Source organism: Macrobrachium rosenbergii, chromosome 14 (genome assembly GCF_040412425.1).
Source record: "Macrobrachium rosenbergii isolate ZJJX-2024 chromosome 14, ASM4041242v1, whole genome shotgun sequence".
Taxonomy (NCBI): Eukaryota; Metazoa; Arthropoda; class Malacostraca; order Decapoda; family Palaemonidae; genus Macrobrachium; species Macrobrachium rosenbergii.
In genome coordinates this window covers 16,927,025-16,948,893 of record NC_089754.1, presented here as the reverse complement: position 1 = coordinate 16,948,893, position 21,869 = coordinate 16,927,025, and the positions used below count along the sequence as shown (strand labels likewise).

At 34.1% G+C, this 21,869-nt stretch overlaps 1 protein-coding gene across 14 annotated transcripts in view; it reads left to right on the top strand.

Moving 5' to 3' along the window:
* LOC136845736 (uncharacterized) overlaps positions 1-21,869 on the top strand; it is a 466,679-nt gene that overhangs the window by 394,300 nt on the left and 50,510 nt on the right. For all 14 annotated transcript variants that reach the window (XM_067115959.1, XM_067115958.1, XM_067115962.1 and 11 more), the window contains 9 exons: positions 1,378-1,438; positions 6,992-7,317; positions 11,891-12,050; positions 12,344-12,444; positions 12,945-13,076; positions 14,045-14,218; positions 14,463-14,597; positions 17,790-17,895; positions 19,655-20,940. In XM_067115959.1, coding sequence (XP_066972060.1) covers positions 1,378-1,438; positions 6,992-7,317; positions 11,891-12,050; positions 12,344-12,444; positions 12,945-13,076; positions 14,045-14,218; positions 14,463-14,597; positions 17,790-17,895; positions 19,655-20,940 — 2,481 coding nt within the window. The remainder of the gene's footprint in view (positions 1-1,377; positions 1,439-6,991; positions 7,318-11,890; positions 12,051-12,343; positions 12,445-12,944; positions 13,077-14,044; positions 14,219-14,462; positions 14,598-17,789; positions 17,896-19,654; positions 20,941-21,869) is intronic.

Genomic DNA, 21,869 nt, shown 5'->3' with positions numbered 1-21,869 from the left:
GTAATGAATCAATGACATTTGTAAGTGACGATATTTCCTTTCTTCCGTGCTTCAGCCTAACTTGGTTAAGTTCATGAGCTTATTCTAGTTCATTCACTTGCAGTTTTCAGGTATTGAGATATATGCAAATTAGGTGCTTATCTCCTCCGTGATCACTGCTGATGTCTTTTAATATTGGTATATGTGTGTATCACACTCGCACAGCAATTTAGGATGGTATTTTTGTAATTTCATAGACCACATTTCCCAGTGAGTGACAGTTTTACATATATACAGTATATATATATATATATATATATATATATATATATATATATATATATATATATAAATATATATATATATACATATATATAATTTATAATAAATGTATATATATATATAATATATATTATATATATATATATATAATATTATGTAATATATGTAACTGTCACTCACTGGGAAATGTGAACGTCCATGAAATGACAAAAATACCATCCTAAACTGCTGTGCGAATGTGATGCACATTTATACGAATATTAAAAGCACATCAGCAGTGATCAGGGAGGAGATAAACACCTAATTTGCATATATCTCAATACGAAAACTGTATATGAATGAACTAGAATAAGCTCATGAACTTAACCAAGTTAGGCTGAAGCACGGAAGAAAGGAAATATCGTCATTTACAAATGTCATTGATTCATTACACTAAAGTTCAGAGAACAAAATATATATAATATATATATATATATATATATATATATATATATATATATATATATATATATATATATTAATATAATATATATACCTTAGTTTAACCAGATCACTGAGCTGATTAACAGCTCTCCTAGGGCTGGCCTGAAGGATTAGACTTATTTTACGTGGCTAAGAACCAATTGGTTACCTAGCAACGGGACCTACAACATATTGTGGAATCTGAACCACATTATACCGAGAAATGAATTTCTGTCACCAGAAGTAGTAAATAATTCTTCATTGGCCGGCCGGAGAATTGAACGCTGGCCGAGGAGAGTGCTAACCGAGTACGATATCGACCCATCCAATGAAGAGCTATAATATATATATATAGATATATATATATATATATATATATATATATATATATATATATATCTAATATATATATATATATATATATATATATATATATATATATATATATATGCATATATATACAGTATGTATGTATGTATGTATGTATGTATGTATTTACAGTATATATAATTTTCAAGTGTATTGGTCTTCGCTTTTTTATTATAATTTTCAAATAGACATTCTCATCTGTGAAGCTTTCTCAGCAAGTTAGAATCTTTTCCTCTGCATCCCCGTACATAATAATGATTTAACGTGATTTCCTCTTCATTTCAGCGTGGCGAGGGGGAAGCATTGGGGCGGACAGCGCAGAATGGATTGCTGGTGCGCATGTTGGGTAAGTGTCATGTTTGTTTGTTTGTTTATTTGTTTGTTATTTTTTTTATCTTAACTCATTTAAGCCATGCATGGACTTTATTTGAAAATTGCACCCTCATGCTGTCAGTCATAGTTACCTATTATTGCCATAAGCTTTGATATCTGCTTATGGAAATGAACTACAGCTGATTTTATAGAATATCCAAATGAACTTATTTTGGTTTTAAAAGTTAGCCAGCTTGTAAGAGTTAGTCAGCATTTGAGAATGATGCAGCAGTTGTATAATTAAAGCCGTGTCTCTTTCTTCACGTTAAATCTTCATTTGTGAATGGAATTATTCAAATTCAAGCCCTTTTTTTGTTTTTGAAGAGAGTGAATATTATATTATTTGGGTTATTTCTAAAAGAAAACGACGTATAAAATCTTGGAAGTGAATAACTCCCTTCAGTTTACAGATTATAAAAATACATAAAAATAGTTTACTTGCACAGAAGATTCCCAAATAAAACTTAAGCAACTCAGATATTTATTAGAGAGTTGTTAAGGTTTACCAGACTTGGCATTACTCATGTAGACATATAATGGCATGCGCAGGTAATGTTTGCCATCACAGATAACTTAATACATTCAATTTGTTTCATTATTGAATAAAAGATAAAAATCTAATATTTTATGGAAACATTCCAAAAAAATTGAAAAATCTTGCAAGAGATCTGTAATAATACCACAAACATAGAAAAATAAAATAAATTGTAACAATAACCCATGCATAAATTCTATGTAACTCTTTATTATGGTTTACATTTACAGACATATCCGTGATTCCGTACTGCAGGACATGTTTGCTCTTTGCAAGTTTAATTGAATGGAAAGTTTTTAATGCAAGTACAAATAATAGCAAAGTAAAAGAAGTCGTTCTCTTTTGAACACATGTAAGAAGTTTTCAAAAGGGAAATTTGCATATGAAAATGAAGTGCTTTTATAGATTTTTTGTTTTTGCCTATGATTCTTTTACAACTCATACGTTACAGTGTCTCACACAATGCAGTACAGATGTTTGCTATTCTTAGCATGCTGCTGTATAATTCTCTCTCTCTCTCTCTCTCTCTCTCTCTCTCTCCCCGGCCAAAAATACAAAAGAACGAGAATACTGGGGTTGACCTCAGTGGTTTTAGTTTTCTGTAAAAGAAAATTATTGTGCCGGCTTTGTCTGTCCGTCCGCACTTTTTCTCTCCACCCTCAGATCTTAAAAACTACCAAGGCCAGAGGGCTGCAAATTGGTATGTTGGTCATCCACTCTCCAGTCATCAAACATACCAATTTGCAGCCCTCTAGCCTCAGTAGTTTTTATTTTATTTAAGGTTAAAGTTAGCCATTATCGTGTTTTTGGCAACGAAATAGAATAGGTCACCACCGGGCCGTGGTTATAATGCTCATACAGCATTATACCGAGACCACCGAAAGATAGATCTATTTTCGTTGGCCTTGATTATACGCTGTAACGGCTGTACAAAAAACTCGATTACGCCGAAGAAACTTCGGCCCATTTTTTACTTGTTTTGTATTTTATTATATCTAACAGATTTGCCAGTGAAAAGTATATTCTGCATAGTCAGAGTGCGTTCTCTGGGATATGATTTTACAAAAGGACAGATTAAAAAACAAAAAGTTCCTTTTAGGGATTAGTCTACCCCGTGCAAGTGAAGTTTGCCCAAGAAAATTCATCCTTGCTACATTCACTGTACCTTATGCAAGCAACGCACTTTTCCCCACACATCAGTCAACTACAGTAATGGGAAATTGGATTTAGCGGTGGATTATGTATATATATAATCAGTTTTCTCGATATCTCATAGGTTTAGCATCGTAAGCATTTTAATCGCTGTTTTTAGCGGGGATTTGTGACAAAACGGTGGCTACTTTTGTTTGAGAGCTATTCCCCTTAAGTTTGTGTGACGAATATAACTGATATTTCATCTTGCACTTCCTCCTCCAGTAGGAAAGGGGAGGTACCATAAATGTCATAAGTATTCTTTGTTAAAAGTAGTGAAGATTGCTTGACATACGACCAACCATCGAGGAGTGCGTAGGACTCTGTTACGAAAGGTGTTGTTAGTGTATGAGGGAGAAAGTTTAATGCCAAGTTCTTAAATGTGACGCATTTCTCTCCACATAACGGAATTATTTGCGTTCTGCTTCTTAACGTCGTTTTGTAGAGCTGTTCTTGGAACTTGAAAGCGAGGTCAGTTTTCTTTAGAAATACCTGAAATCTCCAGCCCCTCCTCCCTACCCCTTCCTGTTTTCCTACCCCTTCCCTTCACCATTCCCCTTTCCTATTCCCTTCCTCGCTCTCTTTCCAATCTTTCCCTACCCACACTGATCGCTAATCTGCATCCAAGATATTTATTTGCCGCAGTATTTTCACAGTGATCAATTTCCTCAATAATTAAATCAACCAATATCGATATGACGTGGCAATTCATTATTTGATACTGATGAATGACGTCACGTTAACATGCCAATCACAATATTCACGGCTCTTGATTTCTCTCATAAAAGTCTGGCCTGTTGACCTGGCACTGGAAATTACACGGCTCTTTCTGATTGGTTACACGATATTAATGAATGACGTCATAATCATTTGATAGTTCTCGCCCGCCACATGCGCCTTATCCTACACACATTAGTTTTTTATTTGATAACCAAGACCTGTTATTATGAGATTTGAGGTAGAATTATGAGACCGTATCCATAATGTGAGTAAAAATAGCCTTATGGACTTTGAAATTTCAATTTTTAGTCAGACTTTGTTACCAAATATTGGAAATCATCTCTGATATTTCCGGCAATTTTAATCTGTGAGATTCCAGTTTAATTTTCGTATCTAGGAAGCTACACGATTTGCAAATCATGAACTATTCAAGTGTTTAAAAAAAAAAAAAACATTACTGCTGCCATTTCCTTGAACATTTTCTATTTTAAGAAACACGTGGGAAGATATTTAAGCAAATCACTTTTTTTTTTTATTTGACAGAAAAAAAACCTGTTTTCCGGTACCGTATAGAAATTTAATTTGATCGATGCCAGATAGCCGTTAAAACATCAAATGTAGGGCTTTAGGTTACGGTATACGTCCTCTTCTCTTACTTTGTTTTATATAAGATGAATGCTAGCATTGTGTGTGTGTATGTGTATATATATATATATATATATATATATATATATATATATATATATATATATATATATATATATATATACATATACATATATATGTATATGTATGTATGTATGTATGTATGTATGTATGTATGTATGTATATATATATATATATATATATATATATATATATATATATATATATATATATATATATATATATATATATATATATTTACAGGTTGTGTGAGCCATTCAATTTTTTTTATTCCACGTGTAAGTGATCCTCTTAAATTATTCTAAAATAAATATGGTGCCATATTTTAGTGACAGTAATGGCACCACTGCACTGTTTTTTGTGACGAGACTCATTTCTGCTTCGCGATTTGCAACTATCTATGGTAGGAACGTTCACCCCTCAATAATTTCATAATTATATTTATAATCATTTTGTTTTAAGTTTGATTATTTATTACATTTACTGGGTCATACTTAGGAATGTACTAGTCGAAGACATATTTGTATCCTCGCCTTTGATGGTCCAGATTATGGGAAGTCCGCATAAAAGGAGCTCCTCTTAGATAAGTAGTTTCCTTGCCAAATGGATAGAAGAATGAATGCGGTGTTGATCGACGATGTTGTGCGTATGTGAGAGAGAGAGAGAGAGAGAGAGAGAGAGAGAGAGAGAGAGAGAGAGAGAGAGAGAGCTGCTATATGACAGTTTGGATATTTTTTTAAACCAAAGTAGATTTATTTGGATGGAAGATTCATGACCTCAGCCGAGACTCATGAATCATTTTTGATCAAAGCTAGAGTTCAGTTCATGTACAGTAGTCTGACTGATCGCTGTGAGGTGTAGTGGCGTAAGAAGAAATCTTCAAACGACAAATCTCAAATTTTGGGTAAGCGATGGCAGCATCCCTTTGAGAATCACGCCACGTTGCTACATCAGTTAACAGCTATTGTTATTTGCCCTGGCCTGGAGAAAACTAGATTTTCTTACAATTTTTGTAGCAGTCATACTGGGATAGGAAAAAATAGCGTCGCCTCATTTTAATTGTGACTTGGAAATAGTTATATTGCTGTGTTGAAACGGCGATTTTTGTTTTTGATGGTAGGAAAAATTATATTAATCATCATTGTTCGTTGAGGTAGAGCATGCTTTATTACTTTGAAAATAAAACAAGTGAGATCACTTAATTTCAACAATTTTTGGACCATTGGTATAGGAATGAGGTCTCATAATTCAGATATTCATTGCAGACGTGGTGATTTAGAATAAAATGACAATACATTACTGTATTGATCTCAGTTTTCCTGCATAATTTTGCACTAGTACGAAACTGTGGTGCCCCTGGAACATTGTCCATTTAGTCACTTTGATATCATTATAACAAGCATTATTTCACTTATAGATTAAGAAGGTCTTAGGAAATAATTTTTAGGTTTTAATTTTCAGAGTCAATTTTTTGCCATATCGTGAATTTGATTGTAGTGATTTCAATATATGTTGTTGCCATTTAACTTTCAAGGTATCTCTTTTTGTAAGAGTAATAATATGGGAGTAAGGCAGCACTGTTGCATTGTTATCCTTAAACAAAACAGTTTTGCTGATGAAGTTCATTTGGTTGTAATTATATGTTAAAGCATTTTAGAAATGAACCTTGTCGAGATAAATTATTACACAGTCCATTTTGGCACCATGTTTTGGGAATAAGACACATTGGTGCACAATATACAGATTCGGAGGTGGAGTCTTTCCTTTAAGAATATTATACACCTCCTTGAAGACAAGGAATGTAATATAAATCTAAGAAGGGGCTCATGAAGAAAATTTTTAAAAACTGGAGACGTAGGGAATGCATCTGTGATTGGTATTGTGACACAAAACCTGCCATAGCCTCAGAACTTAGAGAAGCAGTTATCAAATAAGCACCTTGGTCATTGCTAGGAAGGGTGAATACAAGGAATACCAAACATCTGTACACGGGTATGAGGTTTACCACTTTAAAAAGTCATAAAGGATAATATCTTCTGGTACTATACTGCCAAGTGGAAAAGACCAACAGATGAAAAAAATACTGTTAAAAATGTTTACATATGCTGATACATTATATCCACATATATGTATGTACATGCACACTGGCTTACATGCTAAGTCATGCAGTTACTTTGCAAGTATACTGTGGTCTGAAGTGAAGGACTAACTATGTTTTTGACTGACACTCTCTCTAAATATCTGATAAACATTGTATGACTATTAACTATTTCACAGTCATTAGTTATGACATTGTTGATTTATTTCATCTTTTTAATGACATTTCTTTTATGAGATTTTTAATGAAGTAAAAATGACTGCAGCAGCATCAGTTGTACAGTATACTACTACTGTGATGATAATTATAATTACAGGTGATGTAAAAGGTGGGACAGCGGTAGAGACATCGTTGACCCCCACCGTTGTAGGCAGTGCGGGAAGGGTGTCCTCCGATGCTGGTTGGAGAAGCAGTGCTATCCCCTCCTCAGCGAGTGCTCTGCCCTTCCCTATGGGCGATGGGGAGATGAGTAGCAGTGTTGGTGATGCTGAGGAAAGGCTCCTAAGGGGTGTGTCCCGGGGTTCAGGCTCTTACAGTAGGTTCCTCACGTTGCATCGGCGGAGGAGAAGGAAACCACCGACACAGCAGATGGAGAAACACCACAGGGCTCTTCTAGATGATCTCTACCATGGGCCTACGCAGGTGAGGAGGAAAATATAGTGACAGAGAGTTAGAACTGGTGCAAGAGTATGCAGAGAGAGATGGAAAGTTTTTTTTTTTTGTGGAAAGGGATTATTTGGCCGATTGATTGAGGTGAGGGAATGGGTGTCATAGTAAGAGAGATTGCCTGTATGTGTGTATGACAGTAATGAAGTCATGAGTTGGGTTAGAAACTATGTTGTGAGCAAGACTTTAATACTATGTGCTTCAAATTTTGACGAGCTCTGAAAATCCCTATTCTTTGTTTTGCTCTTTTGGGTCAAGTGGTTATAATTAACTGTAAATGATAGTTTTTTGTTTTGTAAAAGCATTTGTTTAATTTTATGCCTATTACTTATTGCATTCTTGTCTTTTTATTGACTTTGTTGAGTGCAGTGTTTGCAGGTTTCATCTCAGGTCTACAGTGTATAATAAGACAAAGGTAAAGATTTACATATGATAGATGTAGTTCTATAAATTCTAAATAATGAGCTTTGTTGCAAAATGAGTGCAGTACATATCTCAAGGAGATTTAGTAAAGTGTTTTTTGAGCGTCATAATGAGTAGGCTTGGTATATGAAGTATTTAGAGGATTATTGTAATATAAAAAAAGGCCGAATTTGAAAGCTTCATCTGATAAACTCAGTAGCATTTTGAATTAAAGGGGAATAGTATTTTCAAACCTATGTACTGTACAGTGTTATGTAAATCTGTTGTGAGCATGACGGTATGCAAGCATTTGCAGTGAATTGAACTTGTTCCTTAGTCAAGCAGCCATATTAAGTGTAGTGCAGTACTAAAATAAGGCCTAGTTTCAGCTTCTCATCCACTCAAGAACTGGACCCCCCAAAAAATTGCTCTAAAGAAGTAGATTTTAGTACACCAAATAGTTATATGTACTTCCAAGTAATATGTGTCATCATGTGATACATTACTCTTTTCATTCTTTAGTTTATGTAATGAAATTAATATTATTAGCTTATTATTAGCATATCCACAATGTCAAAAATAATGGTAATGTAAGTGTTAAGATGGCAAATTCTGACACAAGGGAAGTTGTTTTATGTATCCAAATTTTGACCAAGGTACCTTCAGTCTGCACAGTAATACTGTGTAGGGGACAGTTGTGAGAGAAGCTGGCCCCATGCAAAATGACATGTTCAAAAGTAGAGTTTATTATCCGTAGGCTATTATTACACACAGAAAAAAATGTCAATATGCTCTATTTTATGGTATTATTATGTGTCATGGGGGTATCTTATGGAAAACCTTGTGTGAATGGGTGTTTTAACACATGCTGTACCCAAAGGATTTTTATCAACATTCCACCATATTTACTGTAGAATTTCAAAACTCTAAGGAGAGAGGGAGTTGTGAAATAAAATAAGATTACAACCTAGGTTATATGATTATATTTAAATGGCTTAAAAATTTTTTTATAATAGTAAAGCATTTGAAATGAAATTCCAAATATATAAAAAATTTTTGCAATTTGTTTATAAGGGTACTTTATATATCATGTACCTAGAGAGGTAGGACTCACAATAAATCTTTGGAAAGCAGACATAATGAGTACAAAGGACTAAAAAATCTTTAGGTGAAGGAAAGGATTACCGAGGCTGAGTCTCAAATATTTAGCAACAATGATCAAATGTATTGAAATTTTATGCTGTGTTACATTGTGTATTGCTATACAGACATGAATCTTGGTTATGACAGTGAATCTATCATCTAAAAGCATTTGTTGACTTCAGAGTAAAGCTTTAAGAAGAATATTAGGAGTCCGATGGCAGGATAGAATAAGAAATGATACCATAAGGGAAGTGACTAAAGTTCCATATAATGGTGAAAGGGAGAAGGAGATGGCTTTGAAATGTTCTTCAGGCCACCTTAGGGAGAATAATACTATATGATAATATTAGCTGCTACATATGACCATAAGTTGCAAGACTCAGATCTGCTTAGATGAGAACTATGAGGCTGGAGAGTGGAGATGACTTGAGATCTGTGAAAGTGAAAACACGGGAAAGTTGCAACTGGTCCTTTGCATCTCACTACATTAGAAGTGATGATGAGAGGATGATGAACTGTATACTGTAGTACAGTATATACGACTAATAAATAAGTAAATGAATATCAGATATAGTGTATAGAGGTTAGGCAGTTTTTCTCAACCCTAATTTAGTTTAGGTTTCATCATCTTTAATTAGTAAAGATAGGGCTTTGAATTGTTAATTCTGAATTGAAACTGGATAAAATTTCAAAAGCCTTTAAATCTCATATACAAAAATTTTCAATCTTTTTTGAGAAAAGTGTTGGTTGGTCATAACAGCAGTCTGTTCTTTCTACTGGTGGTTCTTTCAACATTTCTACACACAAAGAAAGAGTGTTTAAAACAAACTGAAACCAAAATACTGTAGTTCTTTAGGCAACGATACCATTAGCAATGGTATTCTATTGGATGCATTTCGAGTGTGACAATACATAAGTGAAAAAAGTTTTCATTTTCTCATTATTCTTCCGAGCAAATTTTTTTTATTTATGATAATAAAATTAAATACATGCCTGATTTCTTTATCTATTATGCAGTAAGAAAAAAAACTTAAGGTTTATAATTTTGGATAAAACTGTTCTGTGGACACTGTCAAATACCTTCTGAAATCTAGTACTAAAGAAATTACTGTATTGCCAAATCCAGTCAATTTATGTGAATTTGATTTTGTTGGCTGTTTATACTGTACTGTCATAAAAAGTTATAACTGGGGTTTCATGTAAAGGGTTTTCCTGTAAAATGTTTAAATCCTATTAGACAGTGTGTAGCTACAATTTTTTCCGGTGGCTCAAAAGTTGCTGATAAAAGCAAATATATTTCATGGCATATAAAAAAACAGGTTTTGACATAGGAAAAACCTATTTTTGGTAGTTGCTGTTGAGTCCTCAAAGGAGTTACCTTCCATGGTCCACCAGAGCACCATGAAGCTTTGGTAGACCATGGAAGGTAACTCCTTTGAGGACAAAACAGCAACTACGCTATGAAAAAAAATACATTTTGAGGAATAACTTCCTTGTGAATTCATCATGTTAAAGATTGATTAACATTCTTTTATAGTTTATTAGTATATATACAAGTATAGTGACTATGGAAATTGTCACGTCAGCAGCAGATTGTATTGAGAATTTCTTGACAACATATAAAGTTCATTTTTATATGTTTAAGGTGTCAGCTGAGCTTCTTGGGCACCAGAGGAGCTTAAAGACACAGACCTTACTGGAATAGAACTATAAGAAGTGTGGTTGAAGATGAGTGCAGATATATGGAAGATAAAGTGTAAGAAAGGCATGAGTATCAGAATTCCAGAGAGGGCCTTTGCATCATCCAACATTGTCTGTGTGGGTGGGTGTGTGTGCGCGTATAAAAATACAAGCAGTATATGCAGGGTATATATGTATAAGTGTGTTTATTTCTTGTTTGATTTTATTGCAATATGAGTGCAGGATATGGGGCTGCAAACCCATATCCCATTTCTTTTGGTGATTTTCACACTATTCACAGCAGCAGGTCCTGTGTTATCTTTTCTCAGCCTGCCACAGGAATGAAAAGTGTGATTGTTCCTGGCTTATCTGTCATTCTGTTAGCATTTCTTTCCACCAAAAGGTCCTCAACCTTTTAGTTGTTTCTCCGTTACCTTTAGGCGTAACATAACTGTAACCTAAGCCTTTGGCACTTCCATGGACAGCAATGTACAGATTGAACTGCAAATAGCAACCTTGGTATCAGTCCTCAGTAATTAGATTGGCCTGATAGTGATGTTGTCATTGCCCTTAAAGAGAGGAAAGGCTCAACTATGTATAGGTGGCATTTCCTCTCACAAAGAGTGTACATTGCTCCACAATTCAGAAGTTAAAATATGAAGGTGACATAGACCGTTGTGGTTTTTTCTTTTTTTGATTCACCTTCTGTAAGGGGAACCAGCTAAGTGTATGTATGTATGTATGAGATTTATGATTTGCATTGAATGGGCAGAATTAAGACAACTACAATTTTTAGTAATGGACATCTGTTTCCGGTATGATCATATATATTTCAGATGTGCATTTAACATACAGTTAAGACCTCTTATACTTAATGATTGTAAAGGTTCAAAGCACAAGAAAACATGAGGTTGATTGTAAAATTCATATGTAAATTTAATGATAAAAGCAAATATATCTTCAGGTACAGCTAGACTGTATAACATTGCCCTTCTCTTACTCCCCACTTCCTGTTGGTGCTTGTTACAGTCTTACAATCTAGTTACTGCTGTATTGTGTATCTGTTGCACGCAACTTGAATTGGCTCAGTTTAGATATTTGGTTCCCATGTATTTTTTAGTTGAATATACGGTAATAATCATATGTTGTATTTCTTTTTGTTGGTATATATACTTGATTGGTTACTTGTCACATTACTCCTATAGTTGAGAGTTAATCTCAAAACTGAAAGCTTTGGAAATATTATTATTGAGATGAAGAGTTAGATTGATTTGACAATAAGTATTTCAGATTACTTTCAAGAACAATTTTATTTTTTTTTCAGTGCGTACTGTCACAAGTGGGAGTATGGGAATTTAATGCTTTTGCCCTTGATAGTGTATGTGGAGGGCGACCTGTTTCGGTGCTTTGCGTTTATTTATTACACAAATATGGCCTCATCCAGCATTTCAATCTAGACACAGTTACTGTGTGGAAGTGTTTTAGTAAGTACCAGTATTATTTGCGTAATGCCTTGATGTAAAAGCAATACTGTACAGTGAATATTTTTCTAATTTGTTATAGTTCACTCATTCCTTCATGCATGATGCACCAGTAATTTTTTATATACGTAATTAGAATTTGTAATTTTTTAAAAATTCAGTTGAAGATTTGACCTGAAACCTTAAATTTTTACAGTATTTGATAACAGGGTTATTGAGAATGTATACCCTTACTTTTAGCTGTAAAACTAAAAAATTATTAATTCATCCTGAGGTATTATTCTTATGAATTTCAGGTCTCATTGAGGATGGATATCATGCTTCCAATCCGTACCACAATGCCATACATGCTGCTGATGTCACTCAGGCCATGCACTGCTATTTGGAAGAGGAGAAGGTTGGTTAAATTTTCTGGTGTGTTAGTGTAAAGCTTATAAAAACTGACTCATTGGCATCTGTGGGTTAGTTTTTTCATCTTGACTTAATATTCATATTCTTGTGTAATGCAGTTACATCCTTCACTTGTTATCTGTTCTTTAGTAGAATGTAGTTAAGAAATTACCAAAATGATGTTCCCTTAAAATAAAAAAATTCTAAAAGTTTAAAAGATTTTTATTCTTGAAAGGTTTGAATGTATGTACTAATAAAAATGGCTGACTGCAAGTACATGACACCACTTCATATATTTGTGTTATTTGTTATCCATGGGTATAGCTTGTGCCTCAGCATACTTTATGGGACCATTTAATCTTTTTACTTTTGAAAGTCTCTATTGAATAGTATTTCTGACAAAATATCCCATATAAAGAAATATCCCCAAAAAATGAAAATGCCATTGAAATACAATACTGTACTGACCTAGTGTATTCCAGGACATGATTCATTTTCATATTTCAGATTCGAGAACATATGACTCCTTTTGAGAAACTTGCAGCTCTTGTTGCTGCTGTGTGTCATGATCTTGACCATCCAGGAGTAAACCAGCCATTTCTTATTGCCACAGATAATCACTTAGCTGCTTTGTATAAGGTAAGGAAAGTTCTTAAGTTTATTAAAACATACAGTATAGATATGTACTGTACAGTATTTAACCTTACACACTTAAATACGATGCTAACATATTCTTGGAAAGAAAAAAGATTCGGTGTATTTTGAAATTCAAGCCAAATATCAGAAGCTAACAGGTAGTCTTTACTGAAAATAATGCAGTCGAGTATCACATGCAGAAAATCGCCTTTCAGCATTTGATTCAAGGTAAAATTTTGGTCATACTGTAAAGATGATGTTATCCACATTTGACACTGTATATAATTATTCAAAAGTTTTGAGGTTAGATAATGCTGTGTGAACATTACATCATGATGTGAATTACATAGTATTTCTGGAATTTAGATGTTTGAATCTTTCAGGAAATTTTGTGTACAGCTTTTTTAGTTTTCCTCCATGTTTACCACATTTTTTATTTTTACATAGCTGCTGTGTCTTAGTTGATTTTATTTCCAAGTGTATGGGAATCATTCTTTGGGGTCTCATTTTGTATGTTTATTTCACAGTGAAATTTAAATTGAAAGGTTTGTTGTTTTTCAAAATCTTAAATATTCAGTTAGTAAGATAAATATAGACATTTTCATGTACCATGTGCATACAAGAATGAAAATATACTGTATACAGTAACTGAATTTAAATTTTTTGGCTGTTTATTTGCATTACAGTACCTCATATTTGATAAAATTTTTATTCAGAGAGCATTTCTTAACCAGTATTTTAGTGGATAACAGTAAGTTTTGGGAAAACAAATGTAGGAAAGAAATTCAAAATGGTTAATATTCTATAAAATTTATTACAATATGCCTATGTAAAACTTAACAAAACCCATTTTTATGAAGAGTGAGTTTTAAGTGAATATTTAATGTACATTAGTAAAGTTAGGTTTTATTAAATGTAGCTGTTTTTATAAAAAATAAGCTTTCTCAGCAGTCCATTTTTATCCTTGGTAGAACCTCAGTGTTCTTGAAAACCATCACTGGCGATGTGCAATGGGATGTCTGTGGGAATCAGGGTTGTTGGACTCCTGGTCTCCCGATGATGTCAATACGCTTCAAGATATGATCCGTTCTCTCATCCTGGCTACAGATATTACAAGGCAACAGGAATTCCTCACAAGATTTCAGGTATGATTTTGCCTTTGATCATCTCTTTTATCATGCAGTATTGGTACAGTATCTTAAAAATGCATTGTAAGATTGCTGTACTCTGTTCTGTAAAGACCTTTTGCTTAGATTGCAGATCTGTGTGAGTGAGTTTAGGATTGCTACATTCTGTTTGTGTCCATTTATTTTTCAACCTAATTGGATAAAATAAACAGCACTCTTGAAAAAAATTTTAATTTTCTTAATAAAATATTCAATATTACAGAAATACTTAGATGGAGAAAACTTAGACATGCGGGATCCAGACCATCGACATTTCTGCTTACAAATTGCATTAAAATGTGCAGATATATGTAATCCCTGCCGGCCATGGGATATATCTCGCAAGTGGTCACACAAGGTAAGGGTATTACCATAAACTCTTGGAAATTCATTAAATTTACTGTTCTTTTAATATTGTTCCAGCAGATATAGCTGATGGCCATGGGTTATGGATTATTTGAATTATTTTCTTCATTACTGTATTGTCAAGGGTATGTTAGTCAAGCAAGTTGTTAATCTCATATTCCTGGGGTCTCCCTCATTTTAAGCAGTGGGTTTCACATCTATAATCTTTACTATGTTAAGCATCATCATATTCTTGTCCTTTTTTACTCAATATTATGTTATAATTTTGTTTTATGGTTTTGGAAGTTATAAACTGATACAGTGAAGCCGATATACTGTACTGTAAAACAAACTGTGAAAAAATTTGGAATCAGAAAGTATCAGAAATCTTTGGCAATATTTATCTACAAAAAGAGTGGCAAAAATTCAGGAAAATAAATGGGACATTAATCAAGTCGCCAAGATATTGGGATATGGTTCTTGACCCCCAAGAAGTAAGCAACATAGGAGAAAATCTTGCCATCATCAGCAGCAGATAAAATCTTAGCTGAACATTTCCATAAAATAAAAACTCAAACTGAAACAAACTCACTAAACTTTGAAACAGTACAAGATATATATTACAATACTGTAGTAAACTATGTATGGAAGAGTTAGACTATGCCCTTTCAGATTGTAACAAATCTGCTCTTGGGTTAGGTAGCATTTGTTCTGAATTGATCTGATATCTAGAACCTTTAGTTAAATCATACATTTTACAGTCTTACCATAATTTTTGGCTCAGGAATTTGTTCCTGAAGAATAGCATAATGTCATAATTATTCCTATCTCCAAACCAGGATAATACCCAGCCAATTTCCCTAACAAGTTGCCTATGTAGATTGTTAAAGAAACTGGTAAAGTGTATGACTCATATAGCACAAACGTGAAAATAAGATATTGACTCTTACCAAGCTTGGATCACAGAACATTAGATCCATTATAGATTCACGGGCCCATCCAGAAGATTACATCAAGTGGAGGATTTGAATGCAAACAATTAGCAATAGCCATTTTCGTTGATGTACGTAAAGTTTATGATGCCACATGAAGATTCTCAATATTAAAAAATTATACTAAACGTATCTAGGCCCTTGCCAATTTTTGTTGAAAACTTTTTAGTGGACCACACCTTTCAAGTACAAAAAATTATACTATACTATGTGGTTACTTGCTAATTTTTGTAGAAAACTTTTTAATGGACTACAGTATATCTTTCAAGTATGAATTGATGATGTTTATTCAGACTTACTTTCTTGAAAACAGGGTACCACAGAGAAGCGTGCATAGTAGCATTCTCTTCAGATTAGCAATAAATGACATCAGTAATCAACTCTAGAAGTGCTATAGAAGCCCTACAAAATTATAATCCCAAAAATACCCTTGTACTGTACAGCAGATAAAATTTTCACATCATAAATTATGCAAGGTAAAAATATAGAGGTATATTGGAGTCCTAACCTTGTAGGCATTAAAGGAAATGAAGCTGGTAAAGCAGCCAAAGCTGTAATACTGTTATAAGATCACACTCAGATTTTTCTATTAGTAATTGTATAACATCTCCAAAATCTATTACTACCTGTATTAATAAATGAAACTGTGAACATGTTACCTAGTAAAAAAACCAAGCCCAGTATTGTAATACGACATTCATCATATCAAAATAACACAACCCAAGTAATTTTGACATGTCCTAGAACTCGATACTCAATTCACCCAAGGGCATTTGATGAATAGCCCATATGATCCAGTCCCTTAAAGTACAGGCTGTCAGGTAATACCAGCAATGAACATTTTTGGTGTGAACGTTCAGTATATAATTGACAACGAATGTCAAATCAGTTAAGGACATTTTGTCAGAATCTTCATAGTTTTCAATTAACCCAAAAATAAAATTTATAAAGAGCTGTAATTGAATAAGTAAAATGTAAACTTATCAGTACTAAAGGCATATCCTTTTGACCACCCCTGTGGAGCTAAATAAATTATTTCATTAGTTTGGTTATAATAATAATGATAGAAATTTACTAAAGTGTACACCTCAGCAAAGCAGGTGTAGCTGGTCAGAATAATATGCAGTTGTAAGTAACTATAGATTCCATAGGTTGAAATTATGAAAACATAATCTGGAGTTGTGGAGAGCTCTTCATGGAACTTCATGCCTACTTCTTCATAACTCTGACTTTTATGGAGTAGTTATAGCTAACTATTTTTGTGTACATAAGTATTTCCTCCTCGTTTTTATAAAACTGTATCAGACTAATCTTTATTTTTTATTTATTAAAATTTTTTAAGAATTAATTTTTAACAAAGTAAAATTTATACAGCGTTATTAATATTGGGTTCTTGCGTTAGTTTTTTCTCATCATAATGCCTCTCGTCTTAGTTATCTTTGGTTGAAAATAAAGAAACTGTACCATAGTCTGTGAAATTATATATGTAAAATAATTTTAAAGTAATGATGCTGCTATTAAACTATCTAACCAGTCTATTCTAACTCGGTAATTAGCATTGTATGCAACCCAACACTACCAAACTATGATGCACAAATTTATATTGGTATGCCTTGGGGTGTACTATGATCCATTGTTAATACTTTGAAAAGATTTTGTTGGGTATCAGCTTTGGTTTTGAGCACTCTACCCAAGTACTTGAATCTAACCATTTATTTTATATAAGCAATGAATTTAGAAATACATTTTAATCTTGAGAATTGACTGTATGTTTGCATGACAAATGAAAGTTTAAGATATTTATGTCATGTATCAAGACAACATATCTTTAACAATAGTGTTTGGAGACTGCAAATCTTTGCCAAGGATGAGCAACTTAGCCACAAAAGGTCCCTTTTGAAAATAATTATATTCATGTCTCTTCCTAATTCTAATAATTTTTAGTCAGACAAAAGGGCCTACCATGGTAAAAGTTTAGGAAAATCTTCATATAGCTTGTTTGATAATCCTGTTATCAAAAAGATTGAAAAATAAACCAGACCAAATGTAACATCCATATCAGAGGTAATTAGTTTTGCTTGTTGTAACCATTTTACTATGTATTATCTTCAGGTACTTGTGTTATTAAGAAGGCCTAAACATGTTATGTGTATTATCATTTAATATATTGTTCACAATTGTCATTGTGTTGTAATTGCTTTCTTACTTTTCAGATATGTGATGAATTTTACCGTCAAGGGGACTATGAGAGACAATTGAATTTGCCTGTTACATCTTCATGTGACAGATATATAACATCAGTAGCAAAAATTCAAACAGGTAAGTGTTTTTACTTTCACTATGTGTTCTAAGGTAGAAATTATAAAACATTCTTTTACTTGTCTAATCTGTATTGCTCATGGTCAGATCTTCATTTCTGTTTGTTAAAGAATTACAACTTTTTTGGGGATACAAACGCTATGCTTTTCATGTATGGGGGTGTCCTACAGTGCATGTGCTAGGCTCACTGTGATCTGGATAACAAGGATGGTAACTCAAGAGGAGAGGGGGGGGGTGCAAACCACACTCACTGGCTTATGCTAACCATTGTCTCCTCAGCTACCAAATGATTAACAAGTGCCTTATTGTGATCTTCCTTGTTTGCCTGTGGTTTGGTTGAGTACCCCCTTTTAGAGTTGTCTGTCGTGTCAGTTTCATTGCATTGCTCTCTCTCTCTCTCTCTCTCTCTCTCTCTCTCTCTCTCTCTCTCTCTCTCTCTCTCTCTCTCTCTCTCTCTCTCTATAACATGGGGAGATAGGGGACATGGAAGAGTTTTCCTGTAACCCATTATCTTAAGTAGTCTTAAGAAAACTGCCAACCAAGTTGACTTTCCTTGTGGAAAGTCAAGGTTCTTCAGACATTGTTCCTATGAAGTATTACCTTTATCCAGGAATTCTCCTTATTTGTCCTGTTCTCATGGCTTCCTTTAATGCCGACAGGAGCTGCTGGTCCTCATCCTTGGCTATGGGACCTACCTCCCATGTAAGGAGTGATTCTCCATATATGAAAGTGTTTGTATATGTATGTTGGAATAAATCATAAATTTTTTTAAGTAATTTGCATTTTATTAGGTATACAGACCAAAGCCTTTCACACAGGTTTTACTTGCTTCAGCCATCCCACTACATTCCTTACATTGCAGCTAAGAAGCAATGGTTAGCGTGGGTCAGAGAGTGTGCCTCCCCCTTGGGTTAAACTTCCCTGTTGTCCAGATCACAGCTGGTCCAGCACATGCACTTAAGTATACAGTACTCCATATATGGAAGGCTATGGTCAGTATACCTTAGAAAATGCAAATTTCATTTAAAATATGTCATTTTTAGGAGAGTCATTGTGTAGAATTTCTACAATACTCAGGACTGTTTTCTTAAGTTTCACTATTGGTATCAAACATTGTAGTAGAAATATTTACTCATCCTCTTGTTTCACTGACATACTGTATTCTAGTATTTCTGAACGTATATTGAAAGATGTCTTCCATATCAGTTATGGTGCACATGATTGAAAATGAATTTTTAAAATTTTATAAATTTTATCTTTGTAACACTTTGATCTTACCATGACATTTTTATAAGGAAGAAGCCGAAAACAGTGTACAATTCAGTTGTGGTCTTATGTGGGATATTTAAAACTTATAATATCTGCAGAAAGGATAGTGTAAAGCATAAATCATTTCATCTAAATTTTGTACATACGCATTCATAAAAGGTGCATTGGTGAGGTATAAGATAAAATATGTTTTATTGCTAGTACTGTAATACTAAAAAACCTAGTTTTAAACATCAGTACAGTACTCCAGTGCATGGTTTCTAAGGCAGAATTTTATGCTTAAATCCAATTTATACAATATAATACGTTAATGCGCAGGAACTGTATATATTTATCATGAGAATGAGAGAGTGTACTGTAACTGTTGTTTTATTGTTCTGTTTCACCAGTTATGTTAGGAAGATATCCCATGTAAGTTTCATCTACCATATGTATAGACTTTCTAAGTTCTTTTACAGTGAGACATTTACTATATGTTAATTCTTTTCAGGCTTCATCCGCTTTGTAGTTTCTCCATTGTTCTCTGCATGGAACTGCTGGCTTGGTACTGGGCTCTCCTCTTCTATGGTAAACAACATGAACACCAACCTCACTCGTTGGGAAGAACAGTTATCTGATGAGGTTGTTAAACAAACTGCCACAAGAAGCACTACTGGAACTGAAGAACCTCCCAGATTACCTATTGATAATGACGAGGAAGATGTTGATGAAGTTGAAGGTGGAACCACCCCTAGTAGTAGTGGAGATAGTCATCAGTCTGTACTGGGTTCTTTAGAGAATGTCTCAAGATCCTTACAGTTAGGAAGAAGGCATTCTGTGCCACTCAATTTCCCTTGTTTGGTGCCTCGCACAGTTATTAGGAGGGAGAGCTTGCCAGAAGAAGGTGGTCAGCCATTGGTAGTTGAGACTGTAATGATGGAAGGTGTTTCCTTGACTTCTGTTAGACCCCGTTTATCAGATCCAAACCCTACCCTCACTAGTGAAGCTCTCCTGCCAGATCCATCAATTACGGCAATGGGAGGAGTGGATACAGGTAGGTCCCGCCATTCTGGTGGCAGACTTGCACGTCGTATGTCTCTTCCCCCTCTTTGGGCTCACCAGCATCGTAGTCGACCACTACACACATTACAGCCTTTATCACCAACCCCAAGTGAAGATTCTACCACCCAAAGTGCTCAGGAAGATTGTCCAGCATCTTCAAAAGAAACAAAACCAAGAACAGAAGCTATTGGCAGTTCTGCAAGGGGTACAGTTTTGGATGGTAGTAGTAGTGTTCATTGTAGTGGTGGTGGAAGTTACAGTAGTGGTGGGGACTGTTGTGATGGAGCGGGAAGCAAAACACACAGGTCAACAAGGGGTGATCCAGTTAATTCAGTTCGAGATTGTGGGGTTCACAGTAGAAATTCTATTCAACAAAGTTATCAAGGTGCTACATTCCTTCATTCAGACTGCTCAGATAGTTCCCGTTACCGAAGTCGAAGTGGCAAGGTGCTTGTGAGACGAGCTTCACTTGATAGCTCTAGCAGTAGCAGTAAACGAGAGTTCCTGGATCGGTTGTCCCATGAGGGCAACAAGTTTGCACGTGTGGAGCATCCAGATCTAGATGGAGATAAAGAAAATCAAGCACCCAGGGAACCACCAGTAAGCAGCAGAGAAAGGCCAGTGCCTTTGTGGAAAACGCGTGCATGGAGGAGCCTTAATTATGAAGAGGAGAAGGCCTGTGATCCTAGAGAGAAATTAGTAAAGCCAGGCATTTATAAGCTCAATCAGTCTCAGGTATGTTAGCAATTTTCAGGTGATACACTGGAATATGATGTCATTATTACATATCCCAGTGGTTATCATTGTTTCTTATGGAGTTACGTGAAAGACTATAAATGCCATAAATATTGTATGTTGTATTATAACCTGTATTACTTTAGTAAGAGTTTTAAGATTTTTTTTCTCATAAAGATTTGAGTGTTTTGGTTTAAAATGTTTATCTCTTTACAGTTGTTGACCTTTGATCTTTAATCATTTGGACAGTTTTTTTTAAACTGAAGAGTGTAAATATGTGTTTGTGTGAGAGTTGTAGGTTTTCTTAAAATAAAAAAAGGAATTATGAGGATTTTACCTTGTGTGGATTTAGTTTTCAGAATAAGTAAAGATTTCATGTTTATATAGTAAGATATTTTTTGAGGCTTACATTCTGTTTGATAAGAAGATTTTTCTAGCTTTTATTTCATTGTAAAATAGATTTATCTTATGTTTATAAAACTGTTATGCTATAAATTTTGGTGTGGTATGTTTATAAAACTGTTATGCTATAAATTTTGGTGTACTTAGTCGACTACCTTGTTGACCAGTAAAATATTAAGTTTTCTAAAGCCTTGAAGCAGTGGATAGAAGTACAAAAATATTATCCTTTCAAAATTAATCCATGATTCCTTTTATTATAAATCTGGATAAATTTTGCAAACAGAACAATTATTAATTTAGAGGTGATCATTTATGGAAACCAATGAAAAAGTTAAGTCAAACCTCAGTGAAATCCAGGTGCACATAGGACTACCCAGCTCATCCAAATTGGGTTAAATGTGGCACTAGTGATGATGCATCCAGCTTGTTTACCTTTAGTTATAACTAGTGCCAATTCTGGGCTGCCTAGAATTTAGAATCAAAGTAAATGAGTAAATATTAAAAGCAATTAATGTCAGTAGTCTAGA